Below are 18,711 nucleotides of genomic sequence, written 5' to 3'. Positions count from 1 at the left end.
CTTTACGTCCTGTATTCTTGCAAAATTTGTATCATTTATTTCTTGTGAAATGTCCAGTTGTGGAATGTGATCATACTACATTCGTTAATAGGTACGATCATCCTTGTTAATGGGTTTGAGCCATCTAATGATGTTTAAATTGTGTCTACTTTCAGCTTTGGAGTTTTCCCCTGACATCACCATTATTTCAGCAGGTTTTGATGCTGCAAGGGGTGATCCCCTTGGATGCTGTGATGTAAGAGTTTTCTTTCTTGGTTAAAAATCCTTTTTTCTTGATCCTCATGTTCTTCAGAGCATAGTTTCAATTTCCAAACTCATACTTCAATTTAGAACAGTTGTATATGTTCAACAACTTGAATATATGGAGAGCATATAAAAGTGCTGTAACTTTTTGATAAGCCTAACATTCCCAAGGTTTATGGTGTGCACCCTGTGTCAGATTTCTTGTCCCTTTACATCTTGGTGATATTATCCTTGCACAGGTAACTCCTACTGGTTATGCACAGATGACACATATGTTGAGTGTACTTTCTGGTGGAAAGTTGCTTGTTGTTCTTGAGGGCGGGTTGGTGGTTTACTTCCACATCTTTGGTTTACAAGTAATTATTAATCCTTTCCTGAAAGTTTAACCAAACATATATATTTATTTCCAGCTACAATCTTCGGTCGATATCATCATCAGCTACAGCTGTTGTAAAGGTTAGCATCTGCCAAATAATGTCCTTCTAACATCCTTTGTTGTATTATTCATTGATCTATTGCTTGACAACTTTTTTTGTTTTGTTTTTGTTTTTCGAAAAAGGTAAAGTAGTTCAATAAACTGAGTAATGGTAGTTTTTTTTCTTATTTACTGCAGATGCTGAACTAAATTATTGCATTGGTGGTTTCATCTGATTTGATTATTTGATCATGATTTTAAGGGATTTTAAAGCCACAAAAGTGTAAAAGTTTCATTGTGTAAACATTGCATCAGATATAACACATTTCAAATTAAAAGTCCAAAAGAATTGATGAAAAAATAAAAAATAAAGGGTCTGCTGTCAAAGAGAAAAAATGTTGAGAAAATTTAGCACAGAGGGTAGGAAGTATAATGATAATTGGAATGGGTTTGTAGGCCAAAGAAGGCAAATGGATTGGGATTTTAGGTTTGTGTTCAATGACAAGATTCTCCAGGGGAAATCTATCAGGGAAAAAAGGTTCTCCATGGGAAGTGGTTATGGAAATTAAATCTATGCACCTTATCTGGGTTACTAAGTTTTAAATATGGTGTAGTTTGCTTTGGGTGGGATTTTAGAGCAGCCTCTTCTACTTATAGGGTATGTGCATAAAAGGGAATAGTGGAGTTTTGACATGACTTCATCTCCAATGAAAGCATTTTTGAATAGCGGAGGAGTTTGACATTAGTCCTTTTTATTTGTACTGGTCATAGATGACTTGAGTAAATATATTCAAGAGGTTCCATGGTGCTTGATGTTTTCTGATGACATAGTATTAATTGATGAAACTAACAAAGGATTAAATGCAAAATTAGGTCTATGGACAACCATATTGGAAACAAGAAGTTTTAAAATAAGTTGGACTAAAACAGAGTATATGCAATGTGAATTCAATAAGAATAGTAGTGCAAACCAGGGTACATTTAGGATTGGAGACCAAGAGATAGCTTAATGTAACCTCTTACGTTACCTTGGTTCAATAATTCATAACAAAGGAGAGATTGAGGAGGTGTTTCTCAGAATTAGAGCAGGGGGCAAAATGGTGTGGTGCATCTGGAGCTTTATGTGATAGGTGAATACCACTTTAACTAAAAGGAAGGTTCTATAAAATAGTTGTTAGGCCAGCTATGTTGTATGCCCAGAAAATGAGTGTAGCAGTGATGGCTGGTCAGTTTTTGTTCTATTGGGATTCTTATGAGTTATGAGTAACAGTTTGATTACCAGGATTCTTATGAATATAGAGTCTATGCATATGTATGGACTTTTTACACAAAGGTCAATGAAGTTCATTGAGTTTTCTTGAGCTTGTTCCAATTATGGTGAATGATTTCCATACCCTAGAGTTATTATATAGGTACCTGTGAGTGATTTTGGGTATTCTCTCTATTTCTTTTCTTATTTATTTAAGAAGCCACTGCAATCATCAAGAGCCATATGTATATTTTTTAATCGAAGGACTAATATTGAATCGTTTTTCTTTCCGGTTCTTTCCTGTGGTTTTGCTGGCCTTTTTGGGCTGGGTTTCTGTGTACTTTTTTTTTCCTTTTTAATAACTTTTTTCTTTATCACTTATCAATTTTTTTTTCTTTATCTTTCAAAAAAGAAATAGAAAACTAAAAAAGGATGGTGTGAGAAAGGAAATCATATGAAAGAACCTGTGGGTAGCTCTAATAGGTGATACAATGAGAGGAAACTTGGTCACATGCATAGAAGCCCATCTACAAAACTTGTTAGATGAAGTGATCAATACAAGTTGAAGGTGCTAGAAGAGCTAGGGCCGATCGGAAAGGACTTGTGCGGATGTAGTAAGAAATGATTTAGCTGTCCATAAATTAAGAATGGATACAGAATTGAGCAGAATGGAATGGTGAAACAAGATTGATGCATCTGATCCCATATGGTTGGGACAAAACTTAGATGATGTTTATGAACACTATGTGAGCTATGCCCTAGACAATACCAGCTTAGTTCTAGATACCTTACTATTGATGTTTCAAGGTTCAGTATGAAGCTATCTGGTTTCATGTTCTATTTTCTGAAAGTTCATTCCTTGATATAGAGGCAGATGAAAAGATTAGACTTCATAACTTGGTAGATGACAATGTAAGGTTGGTTGAAAAGATCCATGAGTGGTGGTGAAAATAGTATTTTGAAGCCTCAAACATTGATAATTGTAGCACAGGAGGTAAGATGGAAGTTTCTCATGTAAAAGGCATATGGTGCAACCTAGTGCCTCCAATATATGGTCTTTGAGCGTTGGCCACCTCAAGAAGGGACGTTATAGTATGGTAAGCAGATGTTCTGTTTTCAAAGAGAAGAGTAGAATGCTATTTTAGTTGGTAGGGGCATTAGTTGGATTTGTGTTTCCCAACTATTAGCACACGATTCAATTTGGCTAGGTATAAGTTTGGTTCTTGAGTTTTTGCTTTTTTTCCCTCTCTTTTAGTATTTTTGGTAGTTTTGGGGCATTTTTTTTGTCATTTTGCATTCTTTCTTGAGTTCAAAAAGAAAGAAATTTGAGAATATTTGAAGGTAAGAAGGGTGCAATCAAAGGGTGAGGCATCTCAGCCTTAGCTATGTGCAGCTTCCGCTCCTTGCACAGAATGCAGTGCTTAGAAGGGACACAAAGAAGGTGATTGGGTTATCTCACACAGTCTTTCACTTGGTGCTTTGTGTTAATATGGTTCTTTTATCCCTACTTGGCTTTAGGCCTAATTTGGAATCAGTGTTTTAAAACACGGAGGTGTGATGCGAGGCATTCTACTACCTAGAGGCGTGAGGCGTAGTTCAGAACGCAAGAGGCGTAAGCGTCCTTAAGAGGAGGGGGGTTAGGATGAGGATGAAGAGGAAGGGGGGATTTCATTTTTTCTTTATTTTTAATAAAAATCTTTTACATTAAGAAGAACAAATATACATAACATTAGTTGAAAGGCAGGGGGGTGCAAACTACTTTCTTTCCCCCTATCTTTTCTTCCCTTCCCTTTCCTTTTCTTTCCTTTTTTCTTTTTTTTTCTTCTCTTTCTTTTTCTCTTCTTTTCCTTTCATTTCCTTTTTTTTCTTTTTCTTTTTTTTTCTGTCTTTTTATTTAAGATGTGCACGAGGCATACGCTTCATGAAAAAGCGCAAGAGGCATACACCTCTTGCACCTGAGGCGTACGCCTCAAAGGTGTTAGCGCCTTTGGCATACGCCTTAGTGTCACGGGGGTAATCGTTGGCCCCGTGCGGCACTCGAAATGGGCGAGTAAGCCTACGAAACAAAGCAAACACACACACAAAAGCAACAAGATGGCACACGAATTAGCAAAAGGCTACTTGTATTGCATTAATCAGTGGTAAGCACAAGCACACAGTACAGTGTCGAGGGGATCTCGTGCTTAACCTTTACACGCTTATGAGCTCACTCGACTACCTACCTCCCCTCAAAGAGTACGTTAAGCTTTTGGGGGAGTGATAATAGGAAACATCAAAATGATGGAAAAGCATACTAAGTAATTACAATAACGCCATTGGCGGTCCCCCTTACAAAATACAAGCAAAGCCCACCCATGACACCCATGTTGACACCATGAAGGCACGCGGTTGGCACTCGGGTGGCTCACTGTAGGTGCTTGATGGCGCGATGAAGGAGTCACCTGTGACATTAGGGCGTTTTGGGAGCGCCTCGCCTGGAGGGGGAGGCGCGCCTCCAAGCGTATGCCTCCCACGCCTTTTGAAACACTGTTTGGAATGGATATCATCTTCTTGCTTTGACTATTAGGATTGCTTGGAGGTTGTCAATTAAACTATTGATCATAGTTGTCAAGGCGACACCTAGGTGATGCCTAGGTGGGGTATGACAATCAAGAAATGCCAAGGTAGCCTAACATGTGTTATGATGTTTCCATATTGTCACAATGCTTTCTTGTGACATTCTAATAAAACACTAAAATGCTATCAATCAAAAGAAAAACCAAATCATCCAGTGAGGGCATGCCTAGGTGATTTGATTTCAATGAGTTCATGTAGTCACAACACTTTCTTGTGATCCTTCAATAAGTCACTAACATGCTAACAGTCAAATTTAAATCCGAACCACCTTGTGAGTGCCTAGGCGATTTGGTTTTGATTTGCCCACATGGTCACAAGATGTTTTTGCAACCCTCAAATGAAGACATTCTATCAATCAAATGAAAGATGAAATTACTCAGTGAGTGCATGTTTGTTGTTGCTACCCCAAGTGATACACTACCTGCTATCATATGATAAAATGGAGGCGATCTCTAGGATCCACTACCGTAATAGGAATATTAAGAAATGATACTTTCATGTGGTCTTTAAAAGACCTAGACATGCTATAAGTCAAAGGATAACTCAAATCACCTAGTAGTGTTGGGTGATTTGGTTTTCCAGGGTTCAAATAGTCACAACAATTCAATCATCCAATAAAATACATACATGTTGCTTTCAATCAAATGAAAAACCAAATAACCAACCGAAGGCATGCCATCTATTGTTACACCCAACGATACAAGAATAATCCACTATAAAATATTGACTACCTCTAGTATGTACTACCTAACTATGACAATCAGGTAATACCAAGGTGACCCAGCGAAGACATGTCTTCTATTAATTGTAGGGATATTTTTACATGGTGCTCTTGGGTACTTTTATATTCTTAATTTTTTAGATTATAATAATAAATAACAAATTGTTAAACTAAATTATTTAGTTTGAGTTAATATACTAGTTTCTTTTTATTATTTTCCTTATTTGTTAGGGTTCAACCAAGATGTATACTATCCCGAACCCTTGAAGACTTAATAAATATAGAAGAACTCAAAATATTGTCCAATCAAGACATATTGATCTTCTTCTTCTTCTTTCTTCATTTCTTTTCTTTCTTCTCTTCCTAGGACAAGAATAGAGGCTCAGTCCCTCTATTTTTTGAAATTTCTTTTATTTTTTCCATTTTTTCATGAATATATTAATTTTTTTTTTATGTTTTAAATGAAGTTTATGCATTTTTATGAAGATTATAGACCATTAATTGTGAAAGATGGTTATTGATTGTTATGCAACCTAGGGAATTACCCTTGGATTCACGGTTTTTATTAAAAACATTCCATCACCTAGGTGATGCCTAGGTGCCTCCGCCCCCCTCCCCCTCGGCAATCATCTATCATCATCTCAACACTTTGCAAACCATGTTAATGATGCAGGATGGGTGGTCCTACAAGAGTTAGGTGGGCTGATTAAAGGAATGACTCGAAAAGGTTGGAACTCCATAATATACACAACTGATCCATAAAGGTTTCTGTCAGATTCAACAATGTCAATTTCTCTCTTAGATCGATGAAATTCGTCAAAACCAAGAAAATAGGTTTAGGAATAGATTTTGTGTGCAGACCTAAAATGTGGAGATGCATGGGTCAATTTAGGGGGTGTTTGCTAATGTGGTCTTTATCTCCTGTTCTGTGTTTGAACCTACATGGCCGCACTATGGTGCAGTTGAAACCACATGATTTGAACTACACTACACTCTGTAGTTATTCTGGACTGTGGTATGTATGTATTGACATTAAAATTTTAAATAAAATATCTTAATCATTTATGGCACTATAGTAATAATTTAATCCATTGTGGTGTGGAGTAATCCATGTGGTCTTTATCTCCTGTTCTGTGTTTGAACCTACATGGCCGCACTATGGTGCAGTTGAAACCACATGATTTGAACTACACTACACTCTGTAGTTATTCTGGACTGTGGTATGTATGTATTGACATTAAAATTTTAAATAAAATATCTTAATCATTTATGGCACTATAGTAATAATTTAATCCATTGTGGTGTGGAGTAATCCATGAGGTTTAACCGTGGGATGAGAAATTGCAATATTAGCCCAGTTCAATCCACGCTTGTGACAGTGGCATGGATTGAAACCAGGTATGCTATTTCCACAGTACTGAATACCCCCTTATATTGAGGAGGTTCTGCATAGTTGGAGTGTTGAATTGAAATTTGGTACGAAGAATTATAATGGAGAATAATGAGGAAGAGCTAAATTTGAGAGGAATCTGAACTGATCTTGCATAGGAAGATGAAAACTTTCCAAGGAGAAAACTAAAGGACCAGGATAAATTGATACCAAGGAAATTGAAAAAGATAATGGGAAACTTAATTAGGTTGTAATATGGAGTGTCATAAGGAGTGATTTGAAGCCTTGTTGAGAGCTAAAAGAGGTTCTTACCAATAAATCTTAATTAAACTTGTAATTAAGGTTCAAAATTTCAATACGATACACCGATACAGGGTATATCGTATCTTTTGGGTCCCGATATACCTGTTTACAGGTTTTTCGAGACCCCACTCTTTTTATTGAAAAATACGTGTATTTAACTCCCCAAAAACCAAATTTTGAATAAAACTAAAAAGAAACATGTTTCCGCCTGAATCTAAGTACCGATATGCCTTCGCCGATACACAGAGGCGTATCAATACTTTGAACCATGCTTGTAATAGAGAATTATAAGAGGAGAGAGGATATAGAAATAAGGAGAAAAAAGAGAACTAAAAGCAGGAATAAAGGTTTACATTGAGAAGAAATAGATGAGACTTGCACCACTTCAAAAAAAAAAAAAACTCTTTCAATTCATTCTCTTGTTCTAAGTCCAAAATATGGCTTATGAGGTGTATTTATAGAGATGGTGGAAGGAATGCAAGGATGGAAAATTTACAGTCAAGTCAATGTACTCCATTCTGATCAGAAACCTGGTGGAAGCTGATTCAATCAAGGGGAGTGTGGGGGAAACCAGTGCCCCCAATGGTGGAAGCCTTTGCCCGGCTAATAGCCAGGGGGTACTTAATGACTCACTCAGGACATCCTAAAGGGTAGAGGATTTCAATTTCCAACTAGATGTGCTCTTTGCTTGTCTGGAGCGGAAAACATTATTCATCTATTCTACCAATGCAGATTCAGATCCCCAATATGGTTCTACTTTTTCAAGCTGTTTAAGGTGGATATGTGGTCAATTTCAGATAAGTCTGAAATCTTTGGTTGCTGGCCAAGAATTCAGGGTGGTACTAAAGTCAAATTGATGTGGAGTTGCAGTCCATTTGCCGTGTGTTGTGAAGTATGGGAGGAAAGAAATAGAAGAGTATTCGAGAATAAGAAGAAAAGAGTGGAAGAGGTGGTGGCTCGGATCAGCTCTTCAGTGATTTGTTGGGTGTTGATTCTCTGCCAGAATTTCATGGATTAAAGAAAAAGAGTTGGGTGCAATTTTTTATATTTGTTGGGTGTTTTAAAAATCTGTATTTTTTGTATTGTTTTCTTTGAAGTTTGCTATGTTTTTATCTTGTTTCTTTCTTCTTTTGGGGGCGACCTCTTGTCACCATATTTAAGCTGTAATTTTTTATCTTAGCAATAAATTTTTTTTCTTTATTTATCTTAAAAAAGATGCATTTATAGAGAAATAATAGAGCTTGGGTTACTGTTCACCCAAATTATAAATTGAGCCCAAAGAAAAATGTAATTCCTATTCTATTACCCTATGATCATAAAATGATAAAGACAACTCAAGTAAGGCACAAATGACATAACTATCAAGCTAGACCCCATTTACCTATAAAACAGAAAACTATTCAATAAACAGAAAAAAAGGAAGGATACTTCTCGATTTATTCTACAACCATTTTGCTGACCACATCAATTAGATGTGGTCTTATTTTGCATATAAATTCTTCTGTTAATACTGCAACTTGTACATTTTCTTTGCCAATAGCTAATCTTTATTGATTATAGAGAAAGAAAACAGAAAATACAAATAAACAAGTCAGAATATAGTGCCAAATGCACCTTTTTACAATGTCAAGTTCTAGCTCTTGGGCTACCCTCCATACTATGATATTTCTATAGAATATAAATTACAGATTCCCTGGGGAAATCTCCGTATATCTCTTTTTTGTTATTACCTGTTATGAGAAAGTGTTTGCTGATAATGTGTACCCAGCAGAATGTGTTTTAGGTTTCTTGCTAGATATCTACCTTCTTTATGTTGACTGCTGCGATGCCAGGGTGCCTGGACTATTACTAAGCAACCATCCTACAGCCACCTGAGAATCCCTTTCCACATTGTAGTTGCTTTACCCAAATGAACTTCCCACTGTCTTTAAAGTAGGGATAAGCTCATCTTGGATGATTCCTCATGACCTATTTAACCTGTGTAGAGTACCTTTGTGGTCTATAAAAACTCCTTCAATTTTACATCTTCACACTTGTACATTATTTTTTTTTTCTTTTTAATATTTTTTCTATAAAAAATTGGAAGAAAAATGGAAAACTGCTTTATATGCACCAGGATTTTGGTTTCTCATATAAATTTGGTTTTCTAGTTTTTTCATTCAATGCTTGTTGCATCTTTTTAATTATGTAGATTGTTTGCACCTTTTAAATTTGTTTTGCCATATTTTATCCATGTTAGAAGATCAGTTCCATAATGCAAACATTGGTCATGAATTTTGGTTTATAATATTGATCAAGTTTTTTGTTTAAAGGTGCTTCTTGGTGAAAGTACTGGATGTGAATTGGATCGTGTTGTACCTTCCAAAGCTGGCATGGAAACTGTTTTGGAAGTATTGAAAATTCAGAAGAACTTTTGGCCTACCCTGCAGGCCAGCTTTGCTCAGTTACAATCACAATGGGGATCATTTCCTTTCCAAAACAGAAGTGCGTGCCCTTTCTGTATGAACTCTTGTCCTTATGCCATGTTCTTACAAATTAAGTGTAGAGTTTTTCAGCCTTTTTCTTTAACTGTTCAATGTAGTTGTAAGTGTAAATGTACAAAATTAGATGGGGGGGGGATCCAAGAGCCACAATATGAGAAGTTAGCATGAATCACTGACCATGGATCATAGTTTTCAAGGCGCCAAGGCGAGTTTAGGCGATTGGGGGGCGCCTTGTCACCTAGGCAATGGATTTTTTATGTTAAAAACATAGATCCTAGGGTAGTTCCTTAGGTACCATAACCATATTTCTTTAATTATTATTCATGATTTTCATAAGAAAAGTGTAAATTTCATATTAAAGTATAGAAAATCAGCATATTCATGAGAAGAAAAGGAGGAATGAAAATAAAATTAAAAAAATATAGGGGTTGAACCCTTGTTTTTGTTATAGGAAAAGAGGAAAATAAAAAGCATTGGTAGTAGTAGTAGTAGTAATACAACATTTAGCAATACTACATTTAGCAATGTTTGAGGGTTCAATACTTATTGGTTCAGGTTAACAATGTTTGTGTTGATTAAACCCTTGTGAATAAGAAAATAATAAAAAGAAATTAGTATATAAACACACAAAATGATTATTTTAGTTTAATAATGTCTATTTTATAATTATAGTCTCAAAAAAGAATGAATAAAAAAGTATATTGTAGTATGAAGTAGAAAATTGCTTGACGATTAGGCGAGGTGAGCCTCAAAGGGCGCCTTGTCGCCTAGGTGCCCGCCTAGGCGTCACCTTGACGACTATGCCATGGATTTTGCATTTTGTGGATATATACTCAAAATATTTCTCAATCAGGGAATTTTGGGAGCTTACCTAGAATCCCTACATGTCCTAGTTTATTTCTTCAATGTGGATCCTTGATGTGGCTAATCTAAACCATCCATCCAATAGGGGACCCTTTGGATCATTTTTGTGCTTAATGATAATCTACAAAGAACATGTTGTAGCCAAATAGTAGTGTACGACCTCATATAGCAAATGGCTTTTCTCCTTGATGGAGGACAAGCGTGGATAGGGTCTTGGTGGTATTGCATCTCTTTGCTATTAATTCTTGATGGTGCATGATCTGGTAGTTCCTTGTTGGAGGACAGATCGGACGTCAGGCTGTTGAGGTCGGTAGGCCGAGTTGCAAGAGAACAGTCAGAGTATTTGCGGTGCTTTACCCGGGGTGGGCTATCTGCTCGCTCCCTTATGTCAGTGATTGGGCCCAAACCAAGTTATGATCTAGCAATGCCGAGCTATATTGCCGAGCTGGAAACTGTAGGTCCGAGCTGAAAGGGACTGTAAAGAGAGAAGGATTAGAGTGCCTGGGTAGGTTTTACCCAGGAGGACACTTCGATGCTTAAGTCAGTAAGGAGATTTTAGTAAGAATATGTGAGAGAGTTCAAGGGATGAGATATCCATCATATGGATGCCCGAATTTTGCAGAATAGAATGGGCGAATTTCAAAAAATTTCTCTCCATCCTACTGGGAATCGTATTCCCTATTTTAGAAAAATCATATTTTTCAAGGATCAATCTTGAACCAAGAACCGAACCAGATCTGAACAAAAGCAATAGGAGAGGGATATGCTTGATACGGAGAAATAGTATCTCCCAATGGAGGTGTTCACGCTCAAGGAAGGAACCAAAAATTGCTCCCACTGAAGATGGCGTAGTGCAGGATGGAGCAGAATCAACGACATTCTTCAAAAGAACCAGATCCTTCGCAAGAATCAGCTGGACGACACGTGAGCACTACTTCCAATCAGCCCTTTCACAAAGGACTGATATCAAGATCCAATCTTGATCACTCCCACTGAGAATAGGAGATCGAACTGGCAAATATGGCGGCAGCAGGAAAGAGGCGGCAAGAAAGAATTTAGCGCAGTGATGCTGAATTCTCTCTTCTGTGATTTCAGCTCTGAAGAGGATGTGAATATGAATGTCTTCTTAAGGCTGCCGCCCCCTCTTCCTTTTATAAGCTTAAAGGGATCAACTCCTAATCCCATTAGGAGTTGCTGATCCAAATCATATTTGGATCAGAATTTCCTTTAAGTGATAAGGGTAAACCCTTATCTTATCTGCAGATTAGATCAGCTCCCTCCTAATCCTATTAGGAGGTTTTCAGATCTGAATCACATTCAGATCTGGACTCTCTGAGTGGATAGGGTAAAGACCCAATTCTATCTGCTAATCTAATCTCAGAATTCGCCCCTTATTTAACTGATCAAATCAGCCCAGTTCGAAATGGGCTTTAGGCCCAATAAGGTTATGTGCTCACTTAGCCTTCCAAACTACTGCTCAGTTGGGTTTCCTTGTATGGCGTGGGACCCAAACATTGATCTATACATCAGCCACATGGGTTCAGCCCAGCCTTTGTTATAAGGCCTGGCCGAATACACTGTTATGGACAGTGCACCCCCTGAAATTCATCACATGGGCTCTATGGGCCCAACACTTACCCTAAGTGGTCCCTAGGCCAAGCCACCTTGTAACACCCAGGGACTGTGGGCAGATGCAAGATTAGCCCATCAGGTATTACCCTCAATGGCCATACACTTAACCTCTTAGCCCATAATGATCAAACACTGCCCGACAAGAGAGAACCTCTCTCTCGGCTGCAAGGAACAGTGCTGCACTCTCTAATCACATGGATCCCGGGAATTAAAACCTTTTGCAAACGTTTAGAAACTGTAATATATATACTTTTATATCTCATATAAAATATATTTTGCAAAACAAATCTCAACAATTGAAATCAGTTGCCGACAATTTTGGTTTCCATCAGAGAGTGCGTCTCTGATCATTACCTTTGTCCGACAAAGGGGCTGATCTTGTCACTATGATCACCCACTCAGATGAATTCTTAGACTGTCCCAACATACCCAGGTTTTGACCCTCGCTAAGGATCTCACTGATTGGCATATTAAAGACAGCCCAATCCGACACCTAGTGCAGTATCATAATCGAGTCTAGGGGTCAGGTGTAACTTTCCAGCTTTGCCCATCAATCTCCAAGGTCCAGGGCAATACTGGTAATTTGGTCCGGTTCAAAGATTCAATTAATCCTACACTGCATGTACCTTGGGTCTCACTCTGGTGGCAGAGACAGGCCACCCCAACCGACTTGGCGGCACACCAGTGTCGGCCTTATCAGGATAGGTCTCCCCAGACCGGCCCACTGGCTGTGAACGTTCTAAACCAACACAAGTCTCATAAGTGTCCAGTTTAAGGGTATTACACAGAAATATACCACATGAGCATGAATCAAATATGTACTTTATTCATTTACAATAAATGTCATAAGTACATCAAACTGATTGGAGCTAAGGGCATACAAAACTGTCTAATAATTCCCACTTGCACTTAGGTCCGATCTGGAATAAGCCGGAGTCCCATACTTTCCACGTGTTTCTCAAACACTTTCTGTGTGAGTGGCTTAGTTAATGGGTCTGCAACATTCTCCACTGAAGCTACCTTCTGAATCAGGACGTCCCCTCTACCAACAATCTCCTGCAGTACGTGGTACTTCCTCTCGATGTGCTTGGACTTCGAGTGGGCTCGTGGCTCCTTAACCTGATCAATGGCCCCATTGTTGTCGCACAACAACGGGATGGGTGATGTGCTGGATGGAACTACTCCCAACTCTTGGATGAACTTCTTCATCCACACGACTTCCTTGGCAGCCTCACTTGCGGCAATGTATTCGGCTTCGGTTGTGGAATTCGCCGTGGACCCCTGTTTGTTGCTTTTCCAGCAAACAACACACGATCCTATCGTAAATACATAACCAGATGTAGACTTTCTATCATCTGGGTCTGACTGGAAGTCAACATCAGTATACCCTTGGATCTGTAGTGATGCACCATCTGGGTACTTAAGTATGCATTTCACAACGGTCCAATGCTCCAGCCCTGGGTTGGCCTGAAATCTGCTTACTACACACCGCGTGAGCAACATCGGGGCAAGTGCACAGCATGGCATACATGATGCTCCCCACGGCAGAGGCATAGGGAACATTCTTCATGTCCTCGATCTCCTTAAATGTCTTGGGAGACATCTTCTTGGAGAGAGCAACTCCATGCCTGAAAGGAACATTTCCCTTCTTGGAGTTTTCCATGTTGTATCTTTTGACGATTTTGTCAATGTAAGCAGATTGGGATAATCCTATTATCCGCTTCGATCTATCTCTATAGAGTCGAAAACCCAGTATATAAGACGCTTCTCCAAGATTTTTCATGGAGAATTGCTGTGAAAGCCATACTTTGACCGAAGTCAACATTCCCACATCATTCCCAATGAGTAGGATATCATCCACATACAAAACCAAGAACGTAACCTTATCCCCACTGGTCTTCCTGTAAACACAGGGCTCATCCGGATTCTACTCAAAGTCAAACGTTTTGACAATAGAGTCAAATCGGATGTTCCAACTCCTAGAAGCTTGCTTAAGTCCATATATGGATCTATTTAGTTTATATACCATGTGTTCCTGACCCGCAACTATGAAGCCTTGTGGCTGCTGCATATAGATATCTTCAGTAAGATCTCCATTCAGGAACACAGTTTTGACATCCATTTGCCAAATCTCGTAGTCATGGTATGCTGCTACATCTAGCAGGATCCTAATGGATTTAAGCATGGCCACAGGCGAAAAGGTTTCCTCATAATCGATGCCCTCTTTCTGAGTGTACTCTTTCGCCACCAGACGAGCTTTGCGGGTCTCAACCCTGCCATCGGGGCCCTTCCTCTTGTAAATCCATTTGCAACCAATTGCTTTTACCTCGGGGTGCGGATCTACTAGTCCAGACTCCATTGGTCTCCATTGAGTCCATCTCAGCTTTCATGGCATCTACCCACTTAAGGGAGTCTATGTCCAACATAGCTTCCGAATAAGTCACGGGATCCTCCTCATTAGTCAAGGCTTCCACTAGGTAACTATCCTGGTCATAACCAAAACGGACTGGTGGCTTGGATACCCGGGTAGATCTTCTAGGTTGGTCACTACCTGGAACTTGTGGGACACCTCTCACTACATCCGAGCTCTCATCAAGAACAACTTCCTGACGATGATTGTTTAGGATGTAATCCTCCTCCAAGAAATGGGCATTCCGACTACAGAACACCTTCTGTTCTCCTGGGTCATAGAATAGATAGCCCATAGAGCTTTTAGGGTAACCTACAAATAGGCAACGACTGGTTCGGGATTCCAATTTGTCCGGGCTCGTTCTTTTAACGTGTGCCGGACAACCCCAAATCTTCAAGTGACTGACACTTGGTTTCTTTCCGCTCCAAAGTTCATATGGAGTGCTCGGAACCGATTTGGTTGGAACCCTATTCAGCACGTAAATCTCAGTCTCTAATGCGTATCCCCAAAAGGATGTGGGTAACTCCGAGTGTGCGAGAAGTGACCGGACCATATCAAGTAAGGTCCTATTCCTCCTCTCTGAATCACCATTAAGTTGTGGTGTAACAGGAGGAGCTAACTGCGATACTATCCTGTTGACCTTCAAGTAAATTCTGAATTTGTCCGAGAGATATTCGCCACCTCGATCGGATTGAAGGGTCTTAATTTCTCTCCCCAACTGTTTCTCGACCTCTTGTCTAAACTCCTTGAACTTTTCAAAGGATTCAGACTTGTGTCTCATTAGGTACACGTAACCATACCGCGAATAATCATCGGTGAAGGTGATGAAGTATGCGTGTTGGTTACGACTCCTAACATTCAGGGGCCCGCATACATCACTATGTATAAGGTCAAGCGTGCCCGTATATCTTTCAGGCTTGCCGCCAAATGGCCGTTTTGTCATCTTACCACGAAGGCAAGGCTCACAGGTGGGAAGATCTTCTACGGTTAGAAAATCCAAAGGACCATCCTTTACCAACCTTGTGATTCGATCAATACCGATATGGCCAAGATGGTAATGCCACAGGCACGTGGGACTAACTGTATCACGAGTTCTCTTCGGAACGCCAATCGACGTAGTTTCGGCTATGTTGGATTCTAGAGAAGGATGCAGAACATAGAGACCGTTCTCCAGTTCCCCGCATGCGATGAATTTGTTGTTTCTTTTAATAGTAATCGTATTACTAAAGAAAACAGAATATCCATCAGCACACAATTTTGAGACAAAAATCAAATTTCTTCTTAAATTCTGTACATAAAGACAATCTTTAAGTAGAAGTGATCATTCTCTAAAAAACAATTCTACGCTACCGATGGCCATAGCTGCAACGCTTGCAGAAGTTCCCAAGAAGAGCGTCACCTCTCCCTCACTCAGTCTTCTGCTTATTCTGAAACCCTGCAATGTGTTACATGCATGAGGCGAAGCCCCGGAGTCAATACACCAGGAAGCAGAAGTAACTAACAAATTGGTTTCTATGACACAGGATTCGGGATTACCTTTCTTGGATTCTAGGTAGGCAGGACAATTCCTTCTCCAATGGCCGGTCTAGTGACAATGGTGACAGGCATCGGATGCTTTGTCCTTCTTCTGTTTCTTGGATTTGTTGCCCTTTTTCTGGGGCCTCTTCTTAGACCTCCTCTTCTTGCCACACTTGCCTGCTTCCATAAGCATGGCGACGGGCTCATCCTTACGAATTAGTTCCTCAGCTCGTTGCAACATATTGCTGAGCTCTTGTAAGCTGACGTTCAACTTATTCATTTTATAAATCATGACAAACTGATTATAGGACGGAGGTAAAGAATTCAGAATGGCGTCTACCTTAGTGACGTGGTCTAGCCCGGGCCCTAGGGCTTCCAGCTTGTTTATGTATCCCATCATCCGAAGACAATGGTCATTTGAGCGGTCATGAACTGCTTCAAGACGTTCTGCCGAGTATAACGATTATGCTCTTCGTACATAGTTTTCAGACTGTCCAATATGTCCTTGGCCAGTTTGATCTGATCGAACTGCCTCTGTATTGGATTGTCCAGAGAAGCTATGATATAGCAACAAGCCAGGGAGTTCTTTTCCTCCCACTCTAGGTAGTCCCTTCTGCGGGCCTCAGAAGCCCGATCACCTGGATGCTCCGGGGTGGGGTTTTTGGCAACTTTATCCAATTTTTCAGAAGTCAGTACTATCATGAGGTTACGATACCAGTTAGTGTAATTAGGGCCCTTAAGTTTGTTGTCATCAAGAAGCTTGGCGAATTGTTCGTTAGCCATTTTCTGGTAAAACAACAAACATTAGTCCACAACATAATTTGATTCATGTTCATTACATAGATATGGCTTTTATTCCTAATGTTCCATTCCCATTTCTTCATCTCTGAGATTTTCCTCCCATCTCAGTGACAGAGACAACGACTTGTCTCTGGAAATGTGGGAAACCACATAGGGTGCATGGAGCCAACTGTTTCAGTTGCAAAACCCCACCACCTTTCTGTGAAGGATCATATCCACTCATCATATGAGTTTTCCCTTTGGCCTCTGTTAGGCAAGGTTCAGAGCCGTTTTCAGGTAAACCTTTCTGTCCAGTTAGTGCTCACCCATCATATTCGTGAATGCCAAGGTACCGTGAGAGAGTTCCCATTTTCTGGTGAAGCCCCTCCCACATCGGTCTATGATGCCCCTATCATCTTATGAAGCACTCGGACAAGCCCAACAACAAATGAATAGCCCATTTTCTGGTGTGTTTCCTCGTTACTGAAGGACCCATCCTCATTACTGAAGGACCCATCCTCATTACTGAAGGACCCATCTTCATTACAGAAGGAGGATCTCTTGCTTAAGGAGGAAATAAGCTGGAGACAGAAATTCAGGTGTACATGGTTAAAGGAGGGAGATAGAAACACTAGGTTTTTCCATTCTGTGGCAAATGATAGCGGAATAAAGAATTTCATCTCAAAATTGTAAGTTGAAGGAGCAGTTGTATCCCACTTAGTAGAAATAGTAGAGGCCTTTGTAAATCATTTTAAATCTATTTTTAGAAGGCCTTTAAATGAGAGGGTTTGGTTGGAGGGTTTGAAATGGCCAACTCTAAGTGTAGAGAATAGAGAGTGGTTAGAGAAGAATTTTGATATGGAGATAAAGGAAGTAGTGTTCTCAATGGATAAGACAAAAGCTCCAGGCCTAGATGGTTTCACAATGGCCTCTAATCAGGATTGTTGGGATATTGTGGAGGGAAACAATTAATCCGGGTCTGAACTCAACATTCATTGCTTTGGTCCCAAAGAAGAAAGAGGCATCACAACCAATGGATTTTAGAAGGCCTACCATTTTCCATAGAATGAAAAAACCTAGTGTTTTTGTCTCCCTCCTTTAACCATTTACACCTGGATTTCTGTCTCTAGCTTATTTCCTCCTTGAGCAAGAGATCCTCTATCTTCCTCCTCAAACTCCATCTAATCCCCCTGTCTTCCTCTCCAAAAGATCCACTTTCTTCCTTCAGATCCAATTCCTCTATCTGCTTCATCAAGATATGCTTTCTTTCCTCCAATCTTCCAAACTCCATACGATTCCACTCCTTTATCTCCTCTTTCTTAGTTCCTTCAAAATCTACTTTGGTTTTGGGTGGAACCTGAGCCTAAGAAGGGCAATTAGGGATACAGTATTGGGCTGTATTTTGTCTTTGTTAGCCATCCTTGAAAATGTTTTCTTGGACCCAAATAAGGAAGACACCAGATTTTGGACCCCTTCATCTTTAGGTTCTTTCTCTTGTGCCTCGTTTTTTGACACCTTAATTCAGCCTCATGTTCCTCTTGGGTTGTCCTTCCTTGTTAAAGTGATTTGGAGCATGCCCATTCCTCCTCAGGTTGGTAGTTTTTGTTGGGAAGCTTTCTTGAAAAGAATTAACACAAATGACTTGCTTCAGAAAAGGAGACCTAGTTCTTGTTTACTTCCCAATAGGTGTACTCTCTGCAGAGTTGATGGGGAAACTGGTTACCCCCTTATGGTTACTTGTCGTTGCTAAAACTGTTAGGAGTGGGCTTTCTCCCTTTTTGGGTGTATTTGGAATCCCTCGTGAGTGTGCAAAGTTTGTTCTCTCCTTTGTTCTTCAAATGACCTAAGAAAAGAGGGAAGATTATGTGGAAAAGCATTAGGGCAGTAGTGTGTTGGTCCTTATGGAAAGAGAGATACTTGTGAATATTTTAAGACAAGGAAAGAACCATGGAAAACTTATTAGAACTGATACACTCACTTTAAGGGTAGCCCACTGGCTGAAATCTATGGAGCTGTTCTCAGATTGTTCCGTGGCTGACTTATTGAGAGGACTCCTAGGCCCTCTTGGTCCCCTCCTCCCTCTGGAT

The 18,711-nt window shown here is 39.7% G+C and overlaps 1 protein-coding gene across 27 annotated transcripts in view; it reads left to right on the top strand.

Moving 5' to 3' along the window:
- The window catches only part of HDA15 (histone deacetylase 15), a 38,813-nt gene that overhangs the window by 18,462 nt on the left and 1,640 nt on the right, over positions 1–18,711 (top strand). For 17 of the 27 annotated variants that reach the window (XM_088902532.1, XM_088902533.1, XM_088902526.1 and 14 more), the window contains 4 exons: positions 156–235; positions 483–565; positions 654–699; positions 9,250–9,421. In XM_088902532.1, the coding sequence (XP_088758658.1) occupies positions 156–235; positions 483–565; positions 654–699; positions 9,250–9,421 (381 nt within the window). Of the gene's footprint in view, positions 1–155; positions 236–482; positions 566–653; positions 700–9,249; positions 9,437–18,711 lie in introns of all 27 variants that reach the window. The other 10 variants (XM_088902537.1, XM_088902539.1, XM_088902538.1 and 7 more) reach the window with 3 other exon arrangements.

This window comes from Nelumbo nucifera, chromosome 4 (genome assembly GCF_055504915.1).
Source record: "Nelumbo nucifera cultivar China Antique chromosome 4, China Antique-T2T, whole genome shotgun sequence".
In the NCBI taxonomy this organism is placed as follows: domain Eukaryota; kingdom Viridiplantae; phylum Streptophyta; class Magnoliopsida; order Proteales; family Nelumbonaceae; genus Nelumbo; species Nelumbo nucifera.
The sequence above is the reverse complement of the archived record's forward strand: the minus strand, read 5'-3'. Positions and strand labels throughout refer to the sequence as shown.